This window comes from Bos taurus, chromosome 14 (assembly GCF_002263795.3).
Source record: "Bos taurus isolate L1 Dominette 01449 registration number 42190680 breed Hereford chromosome 14, ARS-UCD2.0, whole genome shotgun sequence".
Taxonomy (NCBI): Eukaryota; Metazoa; Chordata; class Mammalia; order Artiodactyla; family Bovidae; genus Bos; species Bos taurus.
The window spans coordinates 15,631,756-15,651,796 of NC_037341.1; the positions used below are offsets into that span (position 1 = coordinate 15,631,756).

The 20,041-nt window shown below is 41.0% G+C and overlaps 1 protein-coding gene across 1 annotated transcript; it reads right to left on the reverse strand.

Moving 5' to 3' along the window:
* Nucleotides 1–14,986: 14,986 nt before the first annotated feature.
* On the reverse strand, nt 14,987–18,504 carry LOC531462 (diphosphoinositol polyphosphate phosphohydrolase 2-like). The gene has a single exon (XM_059874415.1). It carries the CDS (start codon nt 17,940–17,942, stop codon nt 17,556–17,558), a length of 387 nt encoding a protein of 128 aa, XP_059730398.1. The 5' UTR covers nt 17,943–18,504; the 3' UTR covers nt 14,987–17,555.
* Nucleotides 18,505–20,041: the final 1,537 nt, after the last annotated feature.

A 20,041-nucleotide genomic window follows, 5' to 3' on the forward strand; every position in this document is an offset into this window, starting at 1 on the left:
GCTACCCAATCCAGTATTCTTGGGCTTCTGCCTGCAATGTGGGAGACCTGGCTTTGATCCCTGGGTTGGAAAGATCCTCTGGAGAAGGGAAAAGCTACCCACTCCAGTCTTGCCTGGAAAATTCCATGGACTATACAGACCATGGGGTCGCAAAGAATCCAACACATGTGAGCAACTTTTCCTTTCACTGGGGAACTAGGATTCCACATGCCATGTGGCACAGTCAAGAGAAGAAGACAAGATGATGCACAAAGACACACACAGAGGAAAGAAGGCCATGTGCTGATGGAGTCAGACCGGAATGAAGCAGCTACACCTCATCCGTTTGTGGGTGGGTGTACTCTACTGCCATATTTCTGTGCCAGCATGCAGGGGGCCCTGACCTAGGCCTGGGGACCCACGCTGGGTCAAGGGCGAGCTTCACGAGTATGCAGCCTGTGCAACAGCGCATGGCCAGGGGCTTAAAAGGGCCTTGTCCTTGGTTTAACACTCTGCTGTTGCTGTCTTAAAATTCTTGCTGCTGCTGCTGCTGCTAAGTCACTTCAGTCATGTCCGACTCTCTGCGACACCATAGACAGCAGCCAACCAGGCTCCTCTGTCTCTGGGATTCTCCAGGCAGAATACTGGAGTGGGTTGCCATTTCCTTCTCCGTTAAAATTCTTAATAATATTTTAACAAGGGGACCCCTCATTTTTCACTTTGCACAGAGCTCCACAAATTATGTAGCTCCATCTTCACTAGAATAGATACAGAATTACTAACGTTACAAAGAGGGTAGAGAAGAGAACCCATAGTCTGAGGGGATGTTTCGCTGAGGCAGCGAGGGAGGAGGAATTCCTTAGAGGAGGACTTTTGCTCACAGAGCTCCTGTGCCGGGCAGGTCTTTGGGGCAAAGGAACGCATGTGACGGACAGGACAACTGAAGGGGCCTTGGTTGTGCTGGCACCTAACGTACCACTAGGGGGCGCTCAGGGAGAGGATGACAGAGAGGCAAGGGTCTGATCCTGAATGGGCTGTGAGCAGTTGGCGGAACTTCTTGGCTTTCATTCAGAAGGGGATGGGAACCATGGAAGATGCTGATCCCCATCTAGGACACACCCCTCAAATTTGTTCCTCCAGGATTTCAGCTGATTCATTCCGTGCTCAAAGATCCAGTCCCCACAGACTTGTACATCTTTTCTCACATGGTCACGCCGGGGAAGGGTTTAGAGAGACTCAATCCTCCTTTCGTGTGATTACTGCTTCCCCCCCGGGTATAACAAATTACATGAATAACAAATATGTGTTCAGAGCCTGCCAGGATTTACTAGCCTGAAACAGGATGGTCCAGGAGGACTTTCTGGTGAAGCTCCCTGGGCTTAGCCCCCCAGCGGGTATCCAGACTGGTCATCTCTACAGCAAGGTTCATGCAACCCAGAAGATTTTAGGAACACTAGACTTTGTGGTGTGCTGAATGGGTCCCCAAAGAGGTACAAGTCCTAATTCCCGGAGCTTGTGAATATGTTACCTTACACAGTAAAAGGAATTTTGTGGCTGTAATTAAAGACTTTGAGATGGGGCAATTTTCCTGGGTTACCTGGGTGGGCCAAAGTAATAACAAAAGTCCTTAGAAGAGGGAGATGGGGGGGATCAAAGTGCATTGCAGGAGATGGGAAAACAGAAGCAACAGGCTGGAATGATGTGGAGAAAGGGTTGGAATGTAGGTGGCTTCTAGAAGCTGGAAAAAGCAAGGAAATGAATTCTTTGAAGTCTACAGCCCCATCACCTCAATCTTAGATTCTGACCTTCAGAACCATAAGAGTTTCAATTTGTGTTGCTGTAAGCAACTAAGTTTGTGTTACAGCAGCAACAGGGAGCTAATGCAGATCTTTAACAAATATTTTAACTCATTCTTTGTAAAGTTCTATCTTAGTGTATGTTTATAATATATATAATATAGTTGTATGATACCAAGCACATATATAGTTTAAAAAGAAGTGAAAAGACTTATATTGGGACCTTCAATCCAAATGACAGATGTGTGCATATTTTAAATTTTTTAGGCCTCTAGGATAAAGTAAGGGTAACAGAAGTCTATAGTATAAATTAATATAATTATGTAAATTAATTATAATTAGTATAAATTTTCAATGTGACTATACACGTACTCAATAATCACAAAAGAAAGAGAATACTACTGTTAAGCAACTGGTAATATTTTCCATCCATTTGGTGGTTGCCTTAAGGCAATGGCACCCCACTCCAGTACTCTTGCCTGGAAAATCCCATGGATGGAGGAGCCTGGAGGGCTGCAGTCCATGGGGTCGCTGAGGGTCGGACATGAGTGAGCAACTTGACTTTCACTTTTCACTTTCATGCACTGGAGAAGGAAATGGCAACCCACTCCAGTGTTCTTGCATGGAGAATCCCAGAGATGGGGGAGCCTGTTGGGCTGCCGTCTATGGGGTCTCACAGAGTCGGACACGACTGAAGTGACTTAGCATAGCATAGCATTAACATAGATTAGAAAAGTCAAAGTTTAAAAGCAGGAAATTCTCTGTTCTAGTCTGTTCTCTTGGCTAACAGGCTGGAGAGCATGTGTCTGGACCTGTCACGCAATGATGCTGTTATTGCTCACCAGTACTGTTCTCAGAGAGTGATTTCCATTACAAATCAGTTTTACTACAATGAGGTATCACCTCACACCAGTCAGAATGGCCATCATCAGAAAGCCTACAAATAATGAATGCTAGAGAGAGTGTAGAGAAAAGGGAACCCTCCTACACTGTTTGTGGGAATGTACATTGGTGCAACTACCATGCAGAACTCTATGGAGGTTCCATTAAAAACCATATGATCCAGCAATCCCACTTCTGGGCAAATATCCAGAAAAGACAAAAACTCAAACTTGAAAAGATACATGCACCCCAATGTTCATAGCAGCACTACTTATAATAGCTAAGAGATGGAAGCAACTAAAGTGTCCATCAACAGATGAGTGGATAAAGAAGATGTACTGTATATATAATAGGACAGAGAAAGACAAATATCATATGACATAGCTTTATATGTGCAATCTAAAAACTGATACATATGAACTTATTCACAAAACAGAAACAGACTCACAGATATAGAAAACAACCTAGGTTACCAGAGGGGAAGTGAGGATGAATTAGGAGTCTGGGATTAACAGGTATACAGTACAATATATAAAATAGATAAACAGGGATGTACTGTATGGCACAGGGAGCTCTATTCAATATCTTGTAATAACCTATAATGGAAAATAATCTGAAAAAATATAAAATAAAATATGTTATATGTCTTTTTCAGATATACACACACATATATATCTGAATCATTCTACTGTACACCTGAAACTAAATAACATTGTAAATCAGCTCTACTTCAGTGAAGTTTTTTATTCAGTTTTCATTCACCCAAGGATGTTAAGATTGTTTTGAAATATTGTTTATACAAACTCATTTTATCAGAGATCATTAAATAGGGTCAAGCATTAGTATTTGGGGGATATATCCCAAATCTATTATATTTTCACCTGCACAGTGCCTATTTTGATTTTAAGGAAAATAAACATGCAAATAGTCATATGTTTAGAATTTTTTCTGTGCCACTAAAAATAGTTTTCAGGCTTTTAAAAAAGTAAAGTAGATAGTTGTCCAGATTAGAAGTGAAAGATAACCCTTTCTAGTAGGAATAAATAAAATGTTCTGAAAGACACTGTTCTAATTACTCTGCATCTCTTGACTAATTTATTCCTTAGAGCAACCCTGTACCACTTTTTAAAACATTAATTTATTCACTTATTTATTTTTGGCTGTGCTGGGTCTTTTATTTCTGTTTTGTGTGGACTTTCTCTAATTGCAGTGAGTGCGGCTACTCTTCCTTGCGGTGCACGGACTTCTCACTGTGGCGGCTTCTCTTGTAGAGCATAGGCTCCAGGCACATGTGCGCATGCGTGCCAGGGCTTCAGTCGTTGCAACACGTGGGCTTGGTAGTTGAGGCTCCCAGACTCTAGAGCACGGGCTCAGTAGCTGTTGTACAAGGGCTTAATTGCCCCTTGGCATGTGGAATCCTATTGGACCAGGGATTGGACCTGTGTCCCCTGCACTGGCAGGTGGATTCTTATCCACTGTGCCACCAGGGAAGTCCTGTACTACCGTTTTTATAGATGAGGAAATGAAGACTCTGGAAAGTTAAAGAATGTACCCAAAATCACACAGCAGGAGACAGAGCTGGAATTTGCACCGTGTTAGTCTAGTTCTGTAGCTTTTGCTCTCAACTATGGCACCACGCTGCACACCCAATTAACAGAGAAACAAATGAAGATGTACGTTACAGTTTGAATTCGGGATTTTTCACTGCTTGTTTGTTCATTTTTTTGTCCATTTGGCATGTGGGATCTTAGTTCCCGGACCAGGGATCGAACTTGCACTCCCTGCACTAGAAGCACACATAGTCTTACCCGCTGGACCACCAGGGAAGTCCCTTGAGTTCTATTTTAAAATATGCTCAGGTTAGAGAAGGTTTTTCTACTTGTGACCTTACATTCAGTGAGTGAATGTCACTCAGTCGTGTCCAACTCTTTGGAACCCCATGGACTATACAGTCCATGGAATTGTCCAGGACAGAATACTGGAGTGGGTAGCCTTTTCCTTCCCCAGGGGATCTTCCCAACCCAGGATCGAACCCAGGTCTCCCTCATTGCAGGCTGATTCTTTACCAGCTGAGCCACCAGGGAAGCCGCAGATTTATGTGATAAACAAACATAGATAGGCAGTCTATTCTTGTGCATGGCCTCTGGGCAAATGGAATAATTGTTCAGGATTTCTATCCTCCAAACTGGTTCCTTTACAATTGGTTTTGATTCTAAATTTCCTTTGCATAGACTAATACAAAGTGTCATATGATAGAAATACTGCCCCAAGGACTAGAGATTTGGGCTAATCTTTCATTGCCTTCAATAATAATTATCATTTGCATTTAAAGCACGAAGTGGTGGTCCCTGGTCACATTTTCCCCCCTGTATAGATTCACTTAAAAGCTAGCCCTGGGGACCTACCAATGGGGAAGAAATAAATAAATTAATAAAATGAACAAACAAAAAGAGGTAGTACAATTTACTGCTACAAGCTTCCTTTACAGGGTTGCTCTAAGGATTAAATGAGTCAAGAAATGCAGAGTACTTAGAATCGCCCCTCTCAGAACACTATATAAATTTACTTATTCCTGTTATTAGTGTTATCTTTCACTTCTGATCTGGACAACTATCTACCTTTACCTTAACCACTGTTAAGAATCCTCCTGCCGATGCAGGGGACATGAGTTCAATGCCTGGTTCTGGAAGATTCCACATGCCTCAGGGCAACTGAGCCGGCACTCTAGAGCCTGTGCTCTAGAGCCCAGTCTTGGCAAAAGGAGAGGCCACTGCGATGAGAAGCCCGCCCACTGCAACCAGAGAGTAACCCCCACTCGCTGCAACTAGAGAAAGCCCACAGGCTGGAAAGAAAACCCAGCTTAGCCAAAAAAAAAAAAATTTAACTAATTAATTAAAAAACTAGACTTTTAAGGGAAATAAGTGAATGAAAAGGAGCAGATAGTTTTGATTGAATTATTTTTAAGTTAATTTCTTGGATTCAAAGAAAAGGCTCCAAGGGTTAGAATGGTCCAAAGAAAGAAATTCAGAAAAATACACAGGGTTGCCTGGGAAATCATCTTCATTTTGGAGTGCCAGTTTCAGAGGACATATAAAGAGCTCAGAGTGGTCATGTTAGAAAGTGAAATTCCTGGCCAGGGTTTCTTTCTTTCTTTCTTTAATATTTATTTATTATTTGGCTGTGCAGGGTCTTAGTTGCAGCATGCAGGATCTTTTAGTTGCAGTATGTGGGATCTTTTCCCTGACCAGGGATCGAACCCAAGCCCCCTGCATTGGGAGCATGGAGTCTTCGCCACTGGACCACCAGGGAAGTCCTCTGGCCATGGTTCTAAAACCAAGTTCATTACAGAAATGACCATAGACACCAAATTTGATCAGAGTGCATTTTTCTGCATAGTATCCTGTAATGACTGCCCATTCATTTTAAAATACATTTAAAACTCCTTGGCATTGTCTCTGAGGCTTTTTGTGCCATGGGCCTCATCTGTCTCTTACCGAATATTGGGCCTGTCTCCTACAGCACACTATGCTCCAGTCCTGGGAGACAATCTCAGCCTCTTTCCTGCTTCCGGGGACGACACAAACAGCTGCTTACGTCTTGCTGTGAAATGGCTGCAATGCCAGCACCTTCTCAGATGTCTGCCCTGGCTGCCCCCCTTTCGCTCTGGCTCAGTTCAGCTCAAGTTGAGCTCAGAACTTGCTCCTTTAGGGTCCATGGTGCAACTAATCCATAACTCTCCCATAGCACTCACCCCATTTGTTTTCCGGTCTGTCTTCTCCACCAGACTGAACCCCTGGTGGGTCAAGACTTTGCTCTTTTTCTCTGAATCCCCTGCCCTCTTGAGGATTCAGAGCTATGGGTAATCTCAACCTGCTGTTTTTGTCAGTTCTTCTCAACTCCTCCTTTTTAGCCCTGAAAGTATGAAAGGATGGATTCTGTATTAAACATGCATGTCTTTGAAGACCAGAGACAACTGCTGTTGGTGCTATACTGCATGGATGATTTAAGAGGTTTCCAAAGTCAATTTATGTCTACACCTGAGTGTTTTGGGCACACTTAAATGCCTGACTCCTGCATAAGATAAACTCCATTGACATTATATTTGTTATATACATTTTTTGAAAATTTTCAGGTTTAAGAATTCTAATGCTATGTCTCAGTAAAGCCCAATTTTAAACTCATTAAGGAGTTTGCTATTTTATAACAAAAAGGAACATTAACAAAAGTATCTCTTCTGGAGAAATAGACTATTTTTTGTCTGGATTTGTTTCAGCAAGTGATCTGTCATGGTTAAAAATGAGGACTAGGGCTAATGTCTGTAAATAAGAAACTCTCAGGAAGAAGCAAATTAGAATTTTTTTTCGTCCTGACGTCAACAGTTAAAATCACTGGTTTATTTAGACACAGATGGCATCCATTTATTATATTCAGTGTTGCCTCTTAGAAAAGGAGTTTGAACTGCACTTAGGCGAATCAGATAGGTCTTATACTTCTTGGTATGGGTTCACCCAAGACAATATTTTATAGAGCAACCATTCTTAGGAGGACAATGCTCTCACTTTAGCTACGCAGTAGGATTTCATAATAAAGCTAAATGAGGATTGAGGTTACTGCATCTGCTAAAACTGATTTCCAGTTTTGCCATTTCTCTTTTCTTGAGAACTTGATTCTTGAGAGTCCCTTGGATAGCAAAGAGACCAAACCAATCAATCCTAAAGGAAATCAACACTGATTATTCATTGGAAGGACTGACGCTGAAGCTGAAGCCCCAGTACTTCAGCCACCTAATGTGGAGAGCCAACTCACTGAAAAAGACTCTGATGCTGGGAAATATTGAGGGCAGGAGGAGAAGGGGGTGACAGAGGATGAGATGGTTGGATGGCATCATCGACAATGGACGTGAGTCTAAGGAAACTCCAGGAGATAGTCAAGGACAGGAGGCCTGGCATGCTGCAGTCCATTGGGTCACAAACAGTCTGACTTGACTGAGTTGAACAACAGCTCTTTTCTTTGATATCTCGTAAGTTAGAAAATATAAGCATCATGTTGGTAGATTACAATGTAAAGCCTGAATAATCATCTGTAAGCTTTTATGTGTCACTGGCAATTTGTAACTTGACTTGCTACCACTTATTAAGTTTGTGATGGTTCTCTCCTCTCCTCCCCAGTTGTCACTAAATTTCCTATTTATACCTGCAGAAGCAGAGTTTCCTCAGGATGATCTTGGATTTCTGCTCTGAGAATCACTCAGAGCTCATGTTAAAGATGCAGGTTCCAAAGGGCTTCCCTTGTGGCTCAGCTGGTAAAGAATCTGCCTGCAATGAGGGAGACCTGGGTTCAATCCCTGGGTTGCGAAGATCCCCTGGAGAAGGAAAAGGCGACCCACTCCAGTATTCTGGCCTGGAGAATTCCATGGACTGAGTGACTTTCCCTTTTTCACTCACTTTCCAAAGCCCTACCCCAAACCCACTGAAACCTTGGTGGAGAAGGTACCTCTCCCCATACTGGTTCAATCAAATGGGCTTTTATTTTTCTCATAGCAAGAAGTCCTGAGGTAGGTATGGATTTTTTTTGGTGGTCCAGTGGTTAAGAATTTGTCTGCCAATGAAGGGGACACGGGTTCCATCTCTGGTCCAGGAAGATTCCACATGCTGCGGAGCAGCTAAGCCCATGTGCCCCAACTTCTGAGACTGCTCCAGAGCGCATGCTCCAGAACAAGAGCCGCCACCGCAATGAGAAGCCTGCGCACTGTATCAAAGAGTAGCCCCCACTTGCTGCAACTAGAGAAAAGCCCAAGCAAATCAAGGAAGACCCAGCGTAGCCAAAAATTATAAATAAATAAATAAATTTTTTTTTAAAGAGAGATGGCTTGAAAATAAGACACACAATTTCTATAGAAAACTATGCTAAGAAAAAATAAACTTTTGTAAAGTAATTTGTTTGCAATTTGGGGTTTTCTTATCCTGCTTTAAAATTTTTGAAGGCATCACTGAATGTAATATATACTAAATAATTTGTCCAAATTGTCCAAAAATGTGAGGAAAGAAAACTACAAAATCCCTGTCCTCAAGGAACTAATAGAAAAGCAGGGATTTGATAAGTACTTATGGATGTCTAATGCATTGAACTTTGAAACTTGGATAATCTGGCTACTTATTCTGTCACGCCTTCCTGATATCAAATAGACACCCAAAGTCTAAGGGTTTCAAAGGTGCCTATTTAACAAGGAACTGCTTCAAACACTGGCAGAATATGGGGTTCATTAAGTACAATTTAATCATTAAGACAGTAATGTTTCTTGCACATGCTTTCTGGGGAAAATACCCAGTCACGTCCTTCTGTCTTAATTGCCATCTCAATTATAAATTATATTTGAATTTATGTACCAAAGGTTACTGCAAAGGAAGGAAGCAATGGTATAAATAGAAACAATAATTTTTTTTGCCCAGAGCTATTCAGAAAATGCTAGTCAAAAGTGGAACTAGGCTTCTAAACACACTGTGAGTATTTGAATATTTCAAGGTCAAAGTCAAAGTAAGCAACTTGGTCCTAGATATTTTTAGCAGTAGCTACAATGAAGACTTAACAACACTGTTTGGGTCTGGAAAATGTCATAATGCCATATGCTGATTATTATCTTGAAATTTATTAAGAAATTCATAATCATTAGGGTTTGGGGGAACAAACAATGGAAAGAATGTTTTGCTGGGTTCCTCCTATGAGCCTGGTGCTCTATGATTTTTACATAAATTGTCACATTTAATTCTCACAACAACCCTGGCATGCAGATATTTTTTTTATTCCCATGTTACAGGTGAGGAAACAGAGGGGAAATAATTTGCTCTGCATCACAACAGCTAGTAACTGGCAGAACTAAAATGTTTTAAATCCAAAAAATAAACTGCAGAGAAAATTACAAAGGAAGATAGCTGCAATGAATGATCATATTAATAAAATGTTGCATTGATTTCCTTTTGCTGTAAAAAAATTATGACAAACCCAATGGCTTTAAAACAACACATATTTATTCTCTCACAGGTCTTGTGACACCAAAATCAAGGTGTTGACACAGCTGTGCTCCTTCCAAAGGCTCTAGGTAGGGGAGAATCCGTTTCTTTGCCTTTTGAGCTTCTAGATATTGCCCACATTCTCTGGCTCAGGACATCCAGCCAGCAGTTATATCCCTCTGATTCCATGGTCACAGCCCCATTGCTCTGACTCTCCTCTCTTTTTTTTCTCCCTGTTAAGGACCTTTGTGACTAGAAGGGGCCCAGCTGCATAGCCCATGATAATCTAACCATGTCAGGATCCTTCAGCACATTGGTAAAGTTCCTTTTGTCCTGTAGGGTGATGTATTCACATTCTGAAGGTTAGAATGGGAACTAGTTTTTAAATTATTTACTTATTTATTATTATTATTTTGTTGTTGTTGTTGCACTGGGTCTTCATTGCTGCGTGTGGGCTTTCTCTAGTTGTGGCAAGCAGGAGCTGCTCTTGGTTGCAGTGCCAAGGGCTTCTCATTGCAGTGGTTTTTCTTGTTGCAGAGCACAGGCATCTGCTAATCCCAAACTCTGAATCCAACTCTCTCTTACTCCTCTTTCCCTTGACAGTTCAGTTCAGTTCAGTCACTCAGTTGTGTCTGACTCTTTGCAACCCATGGACTGCAGCATCACCAACTCCCAGAACCTGCTCAAGCTCATGTCCATCAAGTTGGTGATGCCATCCAACCATCTCATCCTCTGTCGTCCCCTTCTCCTGTTTTCAATCTTTCCCAGCATCAAGGTCTTTTCCAATGAGTCAGTTCTTCACATCAGGTGGCCAAAGTATTGACAAAGTATCCCCTTGACAACCACCAGTCTTTTCTCTATGTCCCTGATTCTGTTTGGGGAACCATTATTATGTCTACTGAAGAGTTATAAAAACAAATTTATGATACAGTAATACATGTGATTCTTTAAAAATATATTAAATAACATGATGCATGCTGGACCCAATAACTACTGTAACATTTAAGTAATGTTTATTATAAATAATACTTTAAGATAGTTGCAAAAAAATTATAATATATAATAAAGTATAAAACATCTGTTATTACTACTGGGTGGTCAATGTGAATAATACCGTGGTTTGTTTTCTCTGTCCATAATTGAAGATATTGCTGTATTTCAGTTGAAGGTTAGTGATAATGAAGATGTAATTTTTTCCCATTAAATTTTATGGACTTCCTAAATTTTATCCATGGACTCCAGGCAGTGGGGGGAAGGAAAATGGGCAGAAGACCATCTGCATTGAACCAATGAGCAAAATTCATCAAGGGTCAGTTTTGAGTCATGAAAATATGTGTCTAGCTTATTTTATGGATAAATACCTTATTTTATGGACTAAAACAAGGCTAGAACTTGAAGGTAAAAGTCTCATTTATTCAACAAATGTTTATTGCGAACCTTAAAGCAGTCCCTTGGCTGCAATGTGAGAGGACCATCAAAGTGGATTCTTCTATCCCCTATTGGAAAGAGCAGTCACTCGGAACCTTGGCTCTACCACTGTGTGACCTTGGATAAGTTATTTAGTCTCCCCATGTCAGTTTTCTCTTTTATGTGAGACATAAAGGTTCAGCTTATGTGATCTTCATCTTCACACCCAGCTCCAACAATCCATTCATGTACATAATATTGAATATTTATTGGTGGCTCAGATGGTAAATAATCCGCCTGCAAATCAGGAGACCCAGGTTTGATCCCTGGGTTGGAAAGATCCCTTGGAGAAGGGAGTGACTACCCACCTCAGTATTCTTGACTAGAGAATTCCGTGCACAGAGGAACCGGGCTGGCTACAGTCTATGGGGTCGTGAAAACACAACCGAGCCACTAACACTTTCCCTTTTTTCACTTTCACTGTTCATTTTAATGTTTTGTGAAAGTTGTGATTGCAATTTGTGAAGTCAATTCTTCTCTCCGGGCTGAGATTTAGACGACTGCAATATTGATGGGGATCCATCAGAGTATTTGGCAAAAATTTCATGAACTCCTTCACGAAGCTGAATACAGATGAGAAACTGTGAAGCACAACTGAGTCATCCTCTTACCTTCCGCTGAATTTACAGAAGCGCTCCTCAGTTTATACTGCCTAATGTTGTGGCAAGGAAGAGAAGGCAAGAACTAAAAAATTTTAAAAAACAAAAACATGGAAGCCTGAGAGGATAGGGTAAGGTAAGGTAAGAGATGCTGCCAGAAGTAATTTTCTGGGAGTCTAAATAGTCGATTTTTTTTATAGAAGCAGTGTGAATCATGGGGACCTGATATATTAGTTCAGTACTAAATTTAGTCTTAAATTTATTAAGCTAGTTATTAGGATTCCAGCCGTTGACAAATTACAGATTGCAAAAAAAGTGAATAGTTATTGGAGAAGAATTTTAGCAGTTCAATATGAATTGATGGCATTCTTCTAAGCCCCTCATTGCTTATTGATAAAGGTTTATTTTAGATATCCAGTGATACCATCACTTTTAAAATGTTTAATTGCAGGATAATTGCTTTACAATATAATTGGCTTCCCTGATAGCTCAGTTGGTAAAGAATCTACTTGCAAGGCAGGAGACCCTGGTTTGATTCCTGGGTTGGGAAGATCCCCTGGAGAAGGAATAGGCTACCCACTCCTGTATTCCTGGGCTTCCCTTGTGGCTCAGCTGGTAAAGAATTTGCCTGCAATGCAGGAGACCTGGGTTCGATCCCTGGGTTGGGAAGATACTTTGGAGAAAAGAACAGCTACCCACTGCAGTATTCTGGCCTGGAGAATTCCATGGACTGTTTAGTCCATGGGATCGCAGTCAGACGCTGCTGAGTGACTTTCACTTCACTATTGGTAGTTTCTGCCATACATCAACATGAATCAGCCATGGGCATTCATCTGGGTGAGCTCCCTGCATCACAGAGCAAATTCCCTCTGGCTCTCTATTTTACATATAGTAATGCACATGTTTTGGTGTTACTCTTTCAGTTGCTCTTCTCTCTCCTTCCCCTACTGTGTCCACAAGTCTGTTCTCTATGTCTGCGTCTCCACTGCTGTCCTGCAAAGAGGTTCGTCGGTGCCATCTTTCTAGATTCCATGTATATGTATTCATATACAATCTTTGTTTTTCTCTTTCTGACTTACTTCACTCTGTATAATAGGTTCTAGGTTCATCCACCTCATTAGAACTGACTCAAATGCATTCCTTTTAACAGCTGATTAATATTCCAGTTTATATATGTACCACAACCTCTTTATCCATTCATCTGTCCGTGGACATCTAGGTTGCTTCCATGCCCCGGCTATTGTAAACAGTGCTGCAATGAACATTGGGGTACATGTGTCTTTTTCAGTTATGGTTCCCTCAGGGTATATGCTCAGTAGTGGGATTGTTGGGTCTCACCATAACTTTTCAGTGATGTAATTGCAAGCCCCAATCCATTCACTTTAGTGATGTGTTCTTTTTTTGGGCCATGCCAAATGGCACCTGGGAACTAAGGTTCCCCAACCAGGGATCAAACCTGTGTCCCCTGCAGTGGAAGTTCAAAGTCTTAACCACTGGACCACCAGTGATGTGTTGTTAAAGCTAAAGTAATGTCTTCTGATTTGTCTTCTTTCTGAGCACATTTTCACATTTGGGTACATAGCTTGATTGCACAAAAGTTATATTACATATCTTAATTATGCAAAAAAGTCAACAGGGCAAATAAATAATGCTGGTGCAGAGAGAACAATTGGACTTGACCATGAGCCTGAAAACTAGTAAATATTTATTGAGAATCTAATTTGGTTGCAGGCACTGGGCTGGGCAGGTACAGGGACTGCAGTGGGGCATTAGACAGGTACTACTTACTGCTTTTGGACAGCAGCAGGGGCTTACCTGGTTTTATTGTGCTTTGCTTTCTTGCTTCACAGATACTGCATTTTTGATAAATTAAAAGTTGGCAAACCTACCTCAAGCAAGTCTATCAGTTCTGCTTTTCCAACACTGTGTCTCTATCACATAATGGTAATTCTCTCAATATTTCAAACTTTTTCATTATTATATTGGTTATGATGGTCTGTGGTTAGTGATCCTTGATGCTACGACTGCAAAAGGACAATGACTTGCTGAAGGCTAAGATGATGGTTAGCATTTTTTAGCAAAAATGTATTTGTTAATTAAGGAATGCACATTGGTTTTTTAGACATAATGCTACTGCACACTTAATGGGCTAGTGCAGAGTACACATATAACTTTACATGTTTTACTGGGAAACCAAAAAAATGTGTGTGGCTGGGTTTATTGTGGTGAACTGAAGCTGAACCTGCAGTATCTCCAGGTGTGTCTGCACCTACTAGTAGGGTGAATCAATTAGCGAAGAAACAAATAACTACACAAGATAATTCCAGATCAGGGTAAGTACAACGGAGGAAATAAGGTAAGGATGAAGCAACAGAGAAGGGCTTGAGGAGTGGGGACGTCTTCCATGTTGCGTATTCAGGAAAGGCCTCTCTCACAAGGTAGCATTTGAGCTGACCCTGAATGAGATCAGGGGCCAGCAAAGTAGAGAGTTAGGGGCAGAATATTCTAGACTATACCTGCTAGAAAAGTACATACTCCATCCTGATGTAGCGACATGCCTGGCACAGACAATAAAATAGCAAGTGTTAAGAATTGAGACCAGGTGGAGAAGTAGGTAGGAGCCAGACCATACAGAGATTTTAGCCCAGGATAAGGAATCTGGATTTTTTAAGTACAGTGGAAAGCACTGGGAATTTTAAAGCATGGGAACAATATGTGCATGTTTATAAGCTTTTACAGTTTCTTAGAATCATGAGTCTTTAGAACCTGAAGGTACTTTAGAGATTACTTGGTAAAGTTTTACTTACATATTAAGAAAAATTAAATCTCACAGGAGGTAGATGATGTATTTAAAGCCATACAGTCAGTAGATTTGCCCCAATTCTGGCTCCAGACCACTGTTCTTTCTGTTCTAGTACTTGGCCTTGCCATTGTAAGCCAGTACTAATGAGGAAGAATTTAGAACCTTCTTCTGAGTCTCTTTGAAAAACTGTTCTTAAGTTACAAGATGATCTATTAACAGGAATGCTGTAGTCATCAAGTTTTAAAACTAATTAATGCAAAGTCCTTGTTAATGTCCTGGGAAAAGTCAATACTAAATTGGGGTGTCGGTTGCACCATTGTCCCATGAACCCAATTATTTCATAGTAAGCTTGTCTACCTGTTCTCAAATCATCTAACATATAATCCTGGAATCCGAATTTTATAACTAAAGGGAATTCTGTGTTCATTTAGTCTACTCTTTTTTTTTTTAAACTCATTTCCATTTTTTATTTGATGTTTCCAAATATAAAAAAAGTCAAGATTCTTACACCAATTATCTCAAATGAGACCATGCAAAGCAAAGTGTATACAACAATCATTTCCCCTTCAGTTCTGTGTGATTGACAGAAAATTGAATGGCATATGCCTGGTTGAAAAATTTCACCAGTTTACAAAAAAAAAAAAAAACCACCAACAACCCAGCAACAAACATGCAAGCCAGTTGCTACTTTGTGTCTACAAGTTACTTTATAAACTTTTTTAATTAGGAGGCACAATGAACTGAAAATTTTAGCTGCCCAAATTTATCTTGCTACCCCACAGAAAGCACAGGTGACAGTCCCAACACTCTGTAAACTCTGGAGAGTTGAGCTAGTAGACACTATTGGTTATCTACAGTAGGGTCAGCTCTTGAGTCTGCAAAAGTCGGCTTTTTCTCTTAACAGAAATAAGTCTCCTTAGGGCCTTTCCTGTAGGAAATTTTGCTAGGCTGGGTTCCAAAAGAATAATGAAGTGTGAAATTTAAAGTGTGACAACTGAAGTATTTTGATGCCTTATACAAATTTTTCCTAGTTGCACAGACTAAAGACAGGTGGTCTGCTAAACAGCACTGAAGAACATCCTGACCCAGTGGTACTACTTACTCCAAATGTTTCTGACCAAAGAAAATTATACAACAATATTTATAGGCTCACTTTTAAGAAATGGGCTGACATTAATACTGTACATATTTTACATGTCAAATACATAGTCCAGGAGTTTCTAAAATAAGTTCATGCATTATTACTTCTAATAATATCATATACAAGATACCCAGCCCCCCTCCCCCAGTATTTCTCACATTTCAGGTGGACACAAGTCTTATATACAAAAACAATCCAGTTCTCTCTGCTGCCTTAAGTATATAATTTAAAGAAACTTCAGAGATTACTGAGAAAAAACTACAAAGTGTCAATCTGTGGGATTTAAAATGTTTCCTTAAAAAAAAAAAAAAAACACCCAGAATACATAACCTCTGTACAAAGAAAAATATAAAAATTCTAGATGATCATGTTTGATCACATTACATAATTTAGGATGATATGTCATTGGTTAAGTTTTTTTACTTTACTCATTCCTTTGACAGCATTCATTTGTGAACTAATATTTATATTTAGTTCAGCTGCATTTACGGCACAAGATCTCATTTTCAAAACAGTGGCACCAATTTTCCTTAAGTGTAACAGTATTCTATTTTTAGCAGCAATTATGTTTTAAAGGTTGACAATTTAGAGAACAAATGTGTAACTATGCTTACTTTCTACTTTATATTCACCAGTTATGATGTTTACAAAAAGCTAATGTCTACATATGGAATCATCTTTCACTTTACCCCACCTCATTTCTCGCTTGGTCAGCAAAGTACAGACAAGGTATTCATGTGTTTCTGTTAGGTGGGATTCTTGGATTTAAGTGAATATAAAGACAAGTGTAAGACAAATTCTTAGTCCAGGTATGTTCCAGAGCCCCAGTATTTAGTTACATAATACCTACTGACCAGCTATAAAAGATGAGATGTTCTAAGGTGCCTTAACAATCTAGGTCTGTAACAGCTGAACAAGGCCATTTCACTCAACTGTGATGCAGTCAGCATTGACTGGCCTTTACCAGCAAGTTTAACTGATGTCACTAAATTAGAAAACCAAATGTTTTTAAAATTAGTTTACACTGAGGGACGTATAGTTCTCATGTATTCTGTGTGAAGAGAGATTATGGATAAAGGGAACTGGCCATGGAGCATGTTAACTCAAATTCTAGGCGTACAGTTTTCATGATAAGATGTTATCTACTACATGCAATTTGCTTATAGTACCTGCCTAACAATCACTAGCTCTATAGAGTTCAACTTTGTCTTAAAGTGACTGTTGAGTCCCTTTACGGGAATTGGGCATATCAGGTGATGTAATACCACTTGTGAAAATTGAGACAAGTTGACAAATTCCTGAAAATAGGATCATATAGAAAAAACAGTCCAAATCTGGGATCTATGAATTAAAATTGTGATCCTATGAAACAAGTTTTTGGGTTCATGGACTGCTTTAATATCAAGAATTATTGTCATAAATTCCCAAAACAGAAGGATTTGTTGAGTATGTGAAAATGATTTTGTGTGTGTGTGTACTTTGTAAATGACAAAACAATTTGAGGGGGGAAAACATACCCACAAATAAGTTGATGTGACAAAACCCACAGACTAATGGCAAATGGACAAACACGGAAAAACAATATGCTGTGAAATGCCAACCAATATAACACGGTGGGTGGGTGGACTGGAGTAAGGGGGGTAGAGTTAAGGCATCTAAAAAAAATTCCACATGGCTTTGGCTTATTAAAATATTTTACACTATCTTTTTTTTTTTTTTTTAAGAAGATTTGAAAGCATCTAAAAAACAGGCAAATTATTTGAAAATCCTGCATGGCAAATTCAGACAGTTTGCAAGCGTCATTCAGATGTTTGTCAAGGATAATAAAGAAGCCTCTGCCCACAAGACTGCACAGGGTGGAAGAGGTCTTTCCGATTCTCTCTATCTTACACTAGACGGCAGCCCAGAGGTCCGTGCAGCAGTTACAAACAAGGTGTTACTGTCTGGAAGGGAAGGGACTGAAGAGTTTCCATTGGTGGGAGAACAACCCAGCTTTAGTTTTTCCAGATACTCTGCATGTACAGGCTTATGGCACTGGAGAACTTTGATGGCATCTTCTACTTTGAACCACTCTCTCTTCCTTCCTATATTAACAGAATCTTCCCAGTCTTCTAATATTTCAGTGACAGTAAGAACATACACGTATGTTCTGTGCTTTCGGTCTTGGTTCTCAAATATGCCCAGGAGTCTGCCCAATTTTCCTTTTACTCCAGCCTCTTCGTAAACCTCCCTTACAGCAGCGCCATCAGGCTCTTCCTCAGGCTCCATTCCTCCTCCTGGGACAATCCACTGGTCTGGATACCGACTGCTGCTCACCAACAGGACCTCGTCCTCCTGCTCGCTCCGGAAGCACAGGCACGCCGCCCGCTTCTTCTTCTTCTTTTTTTTTTTTTACGCCGCCCGCTTCTTGAAGCCCTCGCGGTCATAGGTCCGCGTCTGGTTGGGCTTGAACTTCATCATAGAGGCGGGTTCTTGCTGCCGCTGCTGCCCGGGCCGCCGCCACCCCCCCGGGCAGTGGGGTCGAGGGCGAATCGGGGCGCAGGGAAGCGAGGAGGCGGCGCGGGGAAGGGCAGCGAGGCCGGGTCAGTCCCGGAGCAGACAACCGCTCCGACGCGGGGCAGAGCGCGAGCGTCGCTCACTGGAGCCCGGGTGCCGGGGGGGAAGCGCCGCCTCTGCTCGGGCGTCCGCCGCTCTCCATGGAGCCCGCCGCACGCTCGCCTCCGCTCCCTCCTGCTGCCGCCTTCGCTGCCGGAGAAAGCGAGGCTCCAGGCTCGCGCCACGAGGAGACAGTTGCAGGAACCGGCGCCGACTGGGCAGCAGCGCCGCGGCCTAGTCTACTCTTTTTAACAAAGAAATGGATTAACCTGTGTTCCTCTCTGAGCACACTAAGTGATTTTTTTTTCCTTTTTAATAAAATATCATCTACCTATATACATATTACTTACATTGAAAATTTGAGTTTGGGATATGTTGGTGGTGGTAGGAGTGCTTTATTTGAACTGTCATTAAACCTGGCTGATTCATTCATCAGCTGACAATTTAATGAGCATGTAGTATGTGCTTATAGTCTACATCTAAGGGATAATTCATTAGCAAACAATTTAATAAGCATGTAATATGTGCTTACAGTCTACATCTAAGGGAAAGCAATGAATGAGGCAGAGACTGTCTCTGCCATTATGAAGCCTATGCTATCTTCCATTGATTTTATCAGCTGAAGAAACCTATAGGATAAAGATAAAGGAAATGTAAGTGTCAGAAGTTTTTATAGTTATTTAGATTAGTATCAAATAGCCAGGAACCCAAATATGCCATAGCTATGGGCATCATGATGACTGCATAAGCTCAAAGCTAGATTCCTCATGTTCTAATTATGTGACTGCAATAAAAAAGTGAAATTTGCTATTTTTATAGTCCATCCACTTATAGTTTAAAAAACACTTAGACGTACTCTTACTTGTCATTAATCTGACAAGCATTTTTTTGTTCACCTACTATACACTGTTGGCACCAGAGACCAAAGCTAAGCAAAATGGCACAGTCTTCAGGGAGCATAGATGACAGCTGAGACTAAGATACTAATCAACTGAAAGAGTGATGAGGGGTGTGTGTGTGTGTGTGTGTGTGTGTGATGGAGGCACTTCATGGAGGATATACTGTGGTTTGAGGGAAATGAGAGTGAGAGAAATCTTTGAGAATGTTAAAATGTTTCAATTGAGACCTGAGGAATAGGCAGAAATAAACTGGGTACAAGGAACAGAAAGGCGGAGAGAGAAGGAGGGGGCTCCAGGCAGACTGAAGAGTATATGATGGTGTCTAAGGCAGGATGGAGCTTGGAGGGTTCTAGAAGGGACAAAATACCAGTATGTCTGGAGCTCAGCACAAGAGGGGTCAAGGTAAAGCTGGAGAGGGATCTGGGTCATGGCAACCTTTGTGTACTTTGTCCTGATACCAAAGAAAAGCCTTAGATAAATTTCAAGGAAGTGAGATGCTGAAATTTACATTTAGTAAATAACCATGGTTGTTGTGAAGAATGGATCCAGTGTTGGAAGACTCTTTTAGAAGACTGTTGTTATATTCTAGGTGGAAGATGATTGTCTAGGACAATGAAATGGGGGGGGGGGGGAAGTGAACCTGAATGATAGCTGTCTTGGCTTTGGAACAGCAGGCAGTAGATCTGGAGAAACCCTCAAGAAGGTGTCCCAGATTTCTGACTTGAGCAGCTGGGTGAAGTGAGTGTTAGTTGCTCAGTCATGTCCAACTCTTTGCAACCCAATGGACTGTAGCCTGCCAGGCTCCTCAGTCCATGCAACTCTCCAGGCAAGAATACTGGAGTGGGTTACCATTTCCTTCTCCAGGAGATCTTC

What these genes read in the sequence shown, in the direction of transcription:
- LOC531462 (XM_059874415.1), bottom strand. Translation starts at nt 17,942, where the DNA reads ATGGAGCCTGAGGAAGAGCCTGATGGCGCTGCTGTAAGGGAGGTTTAC.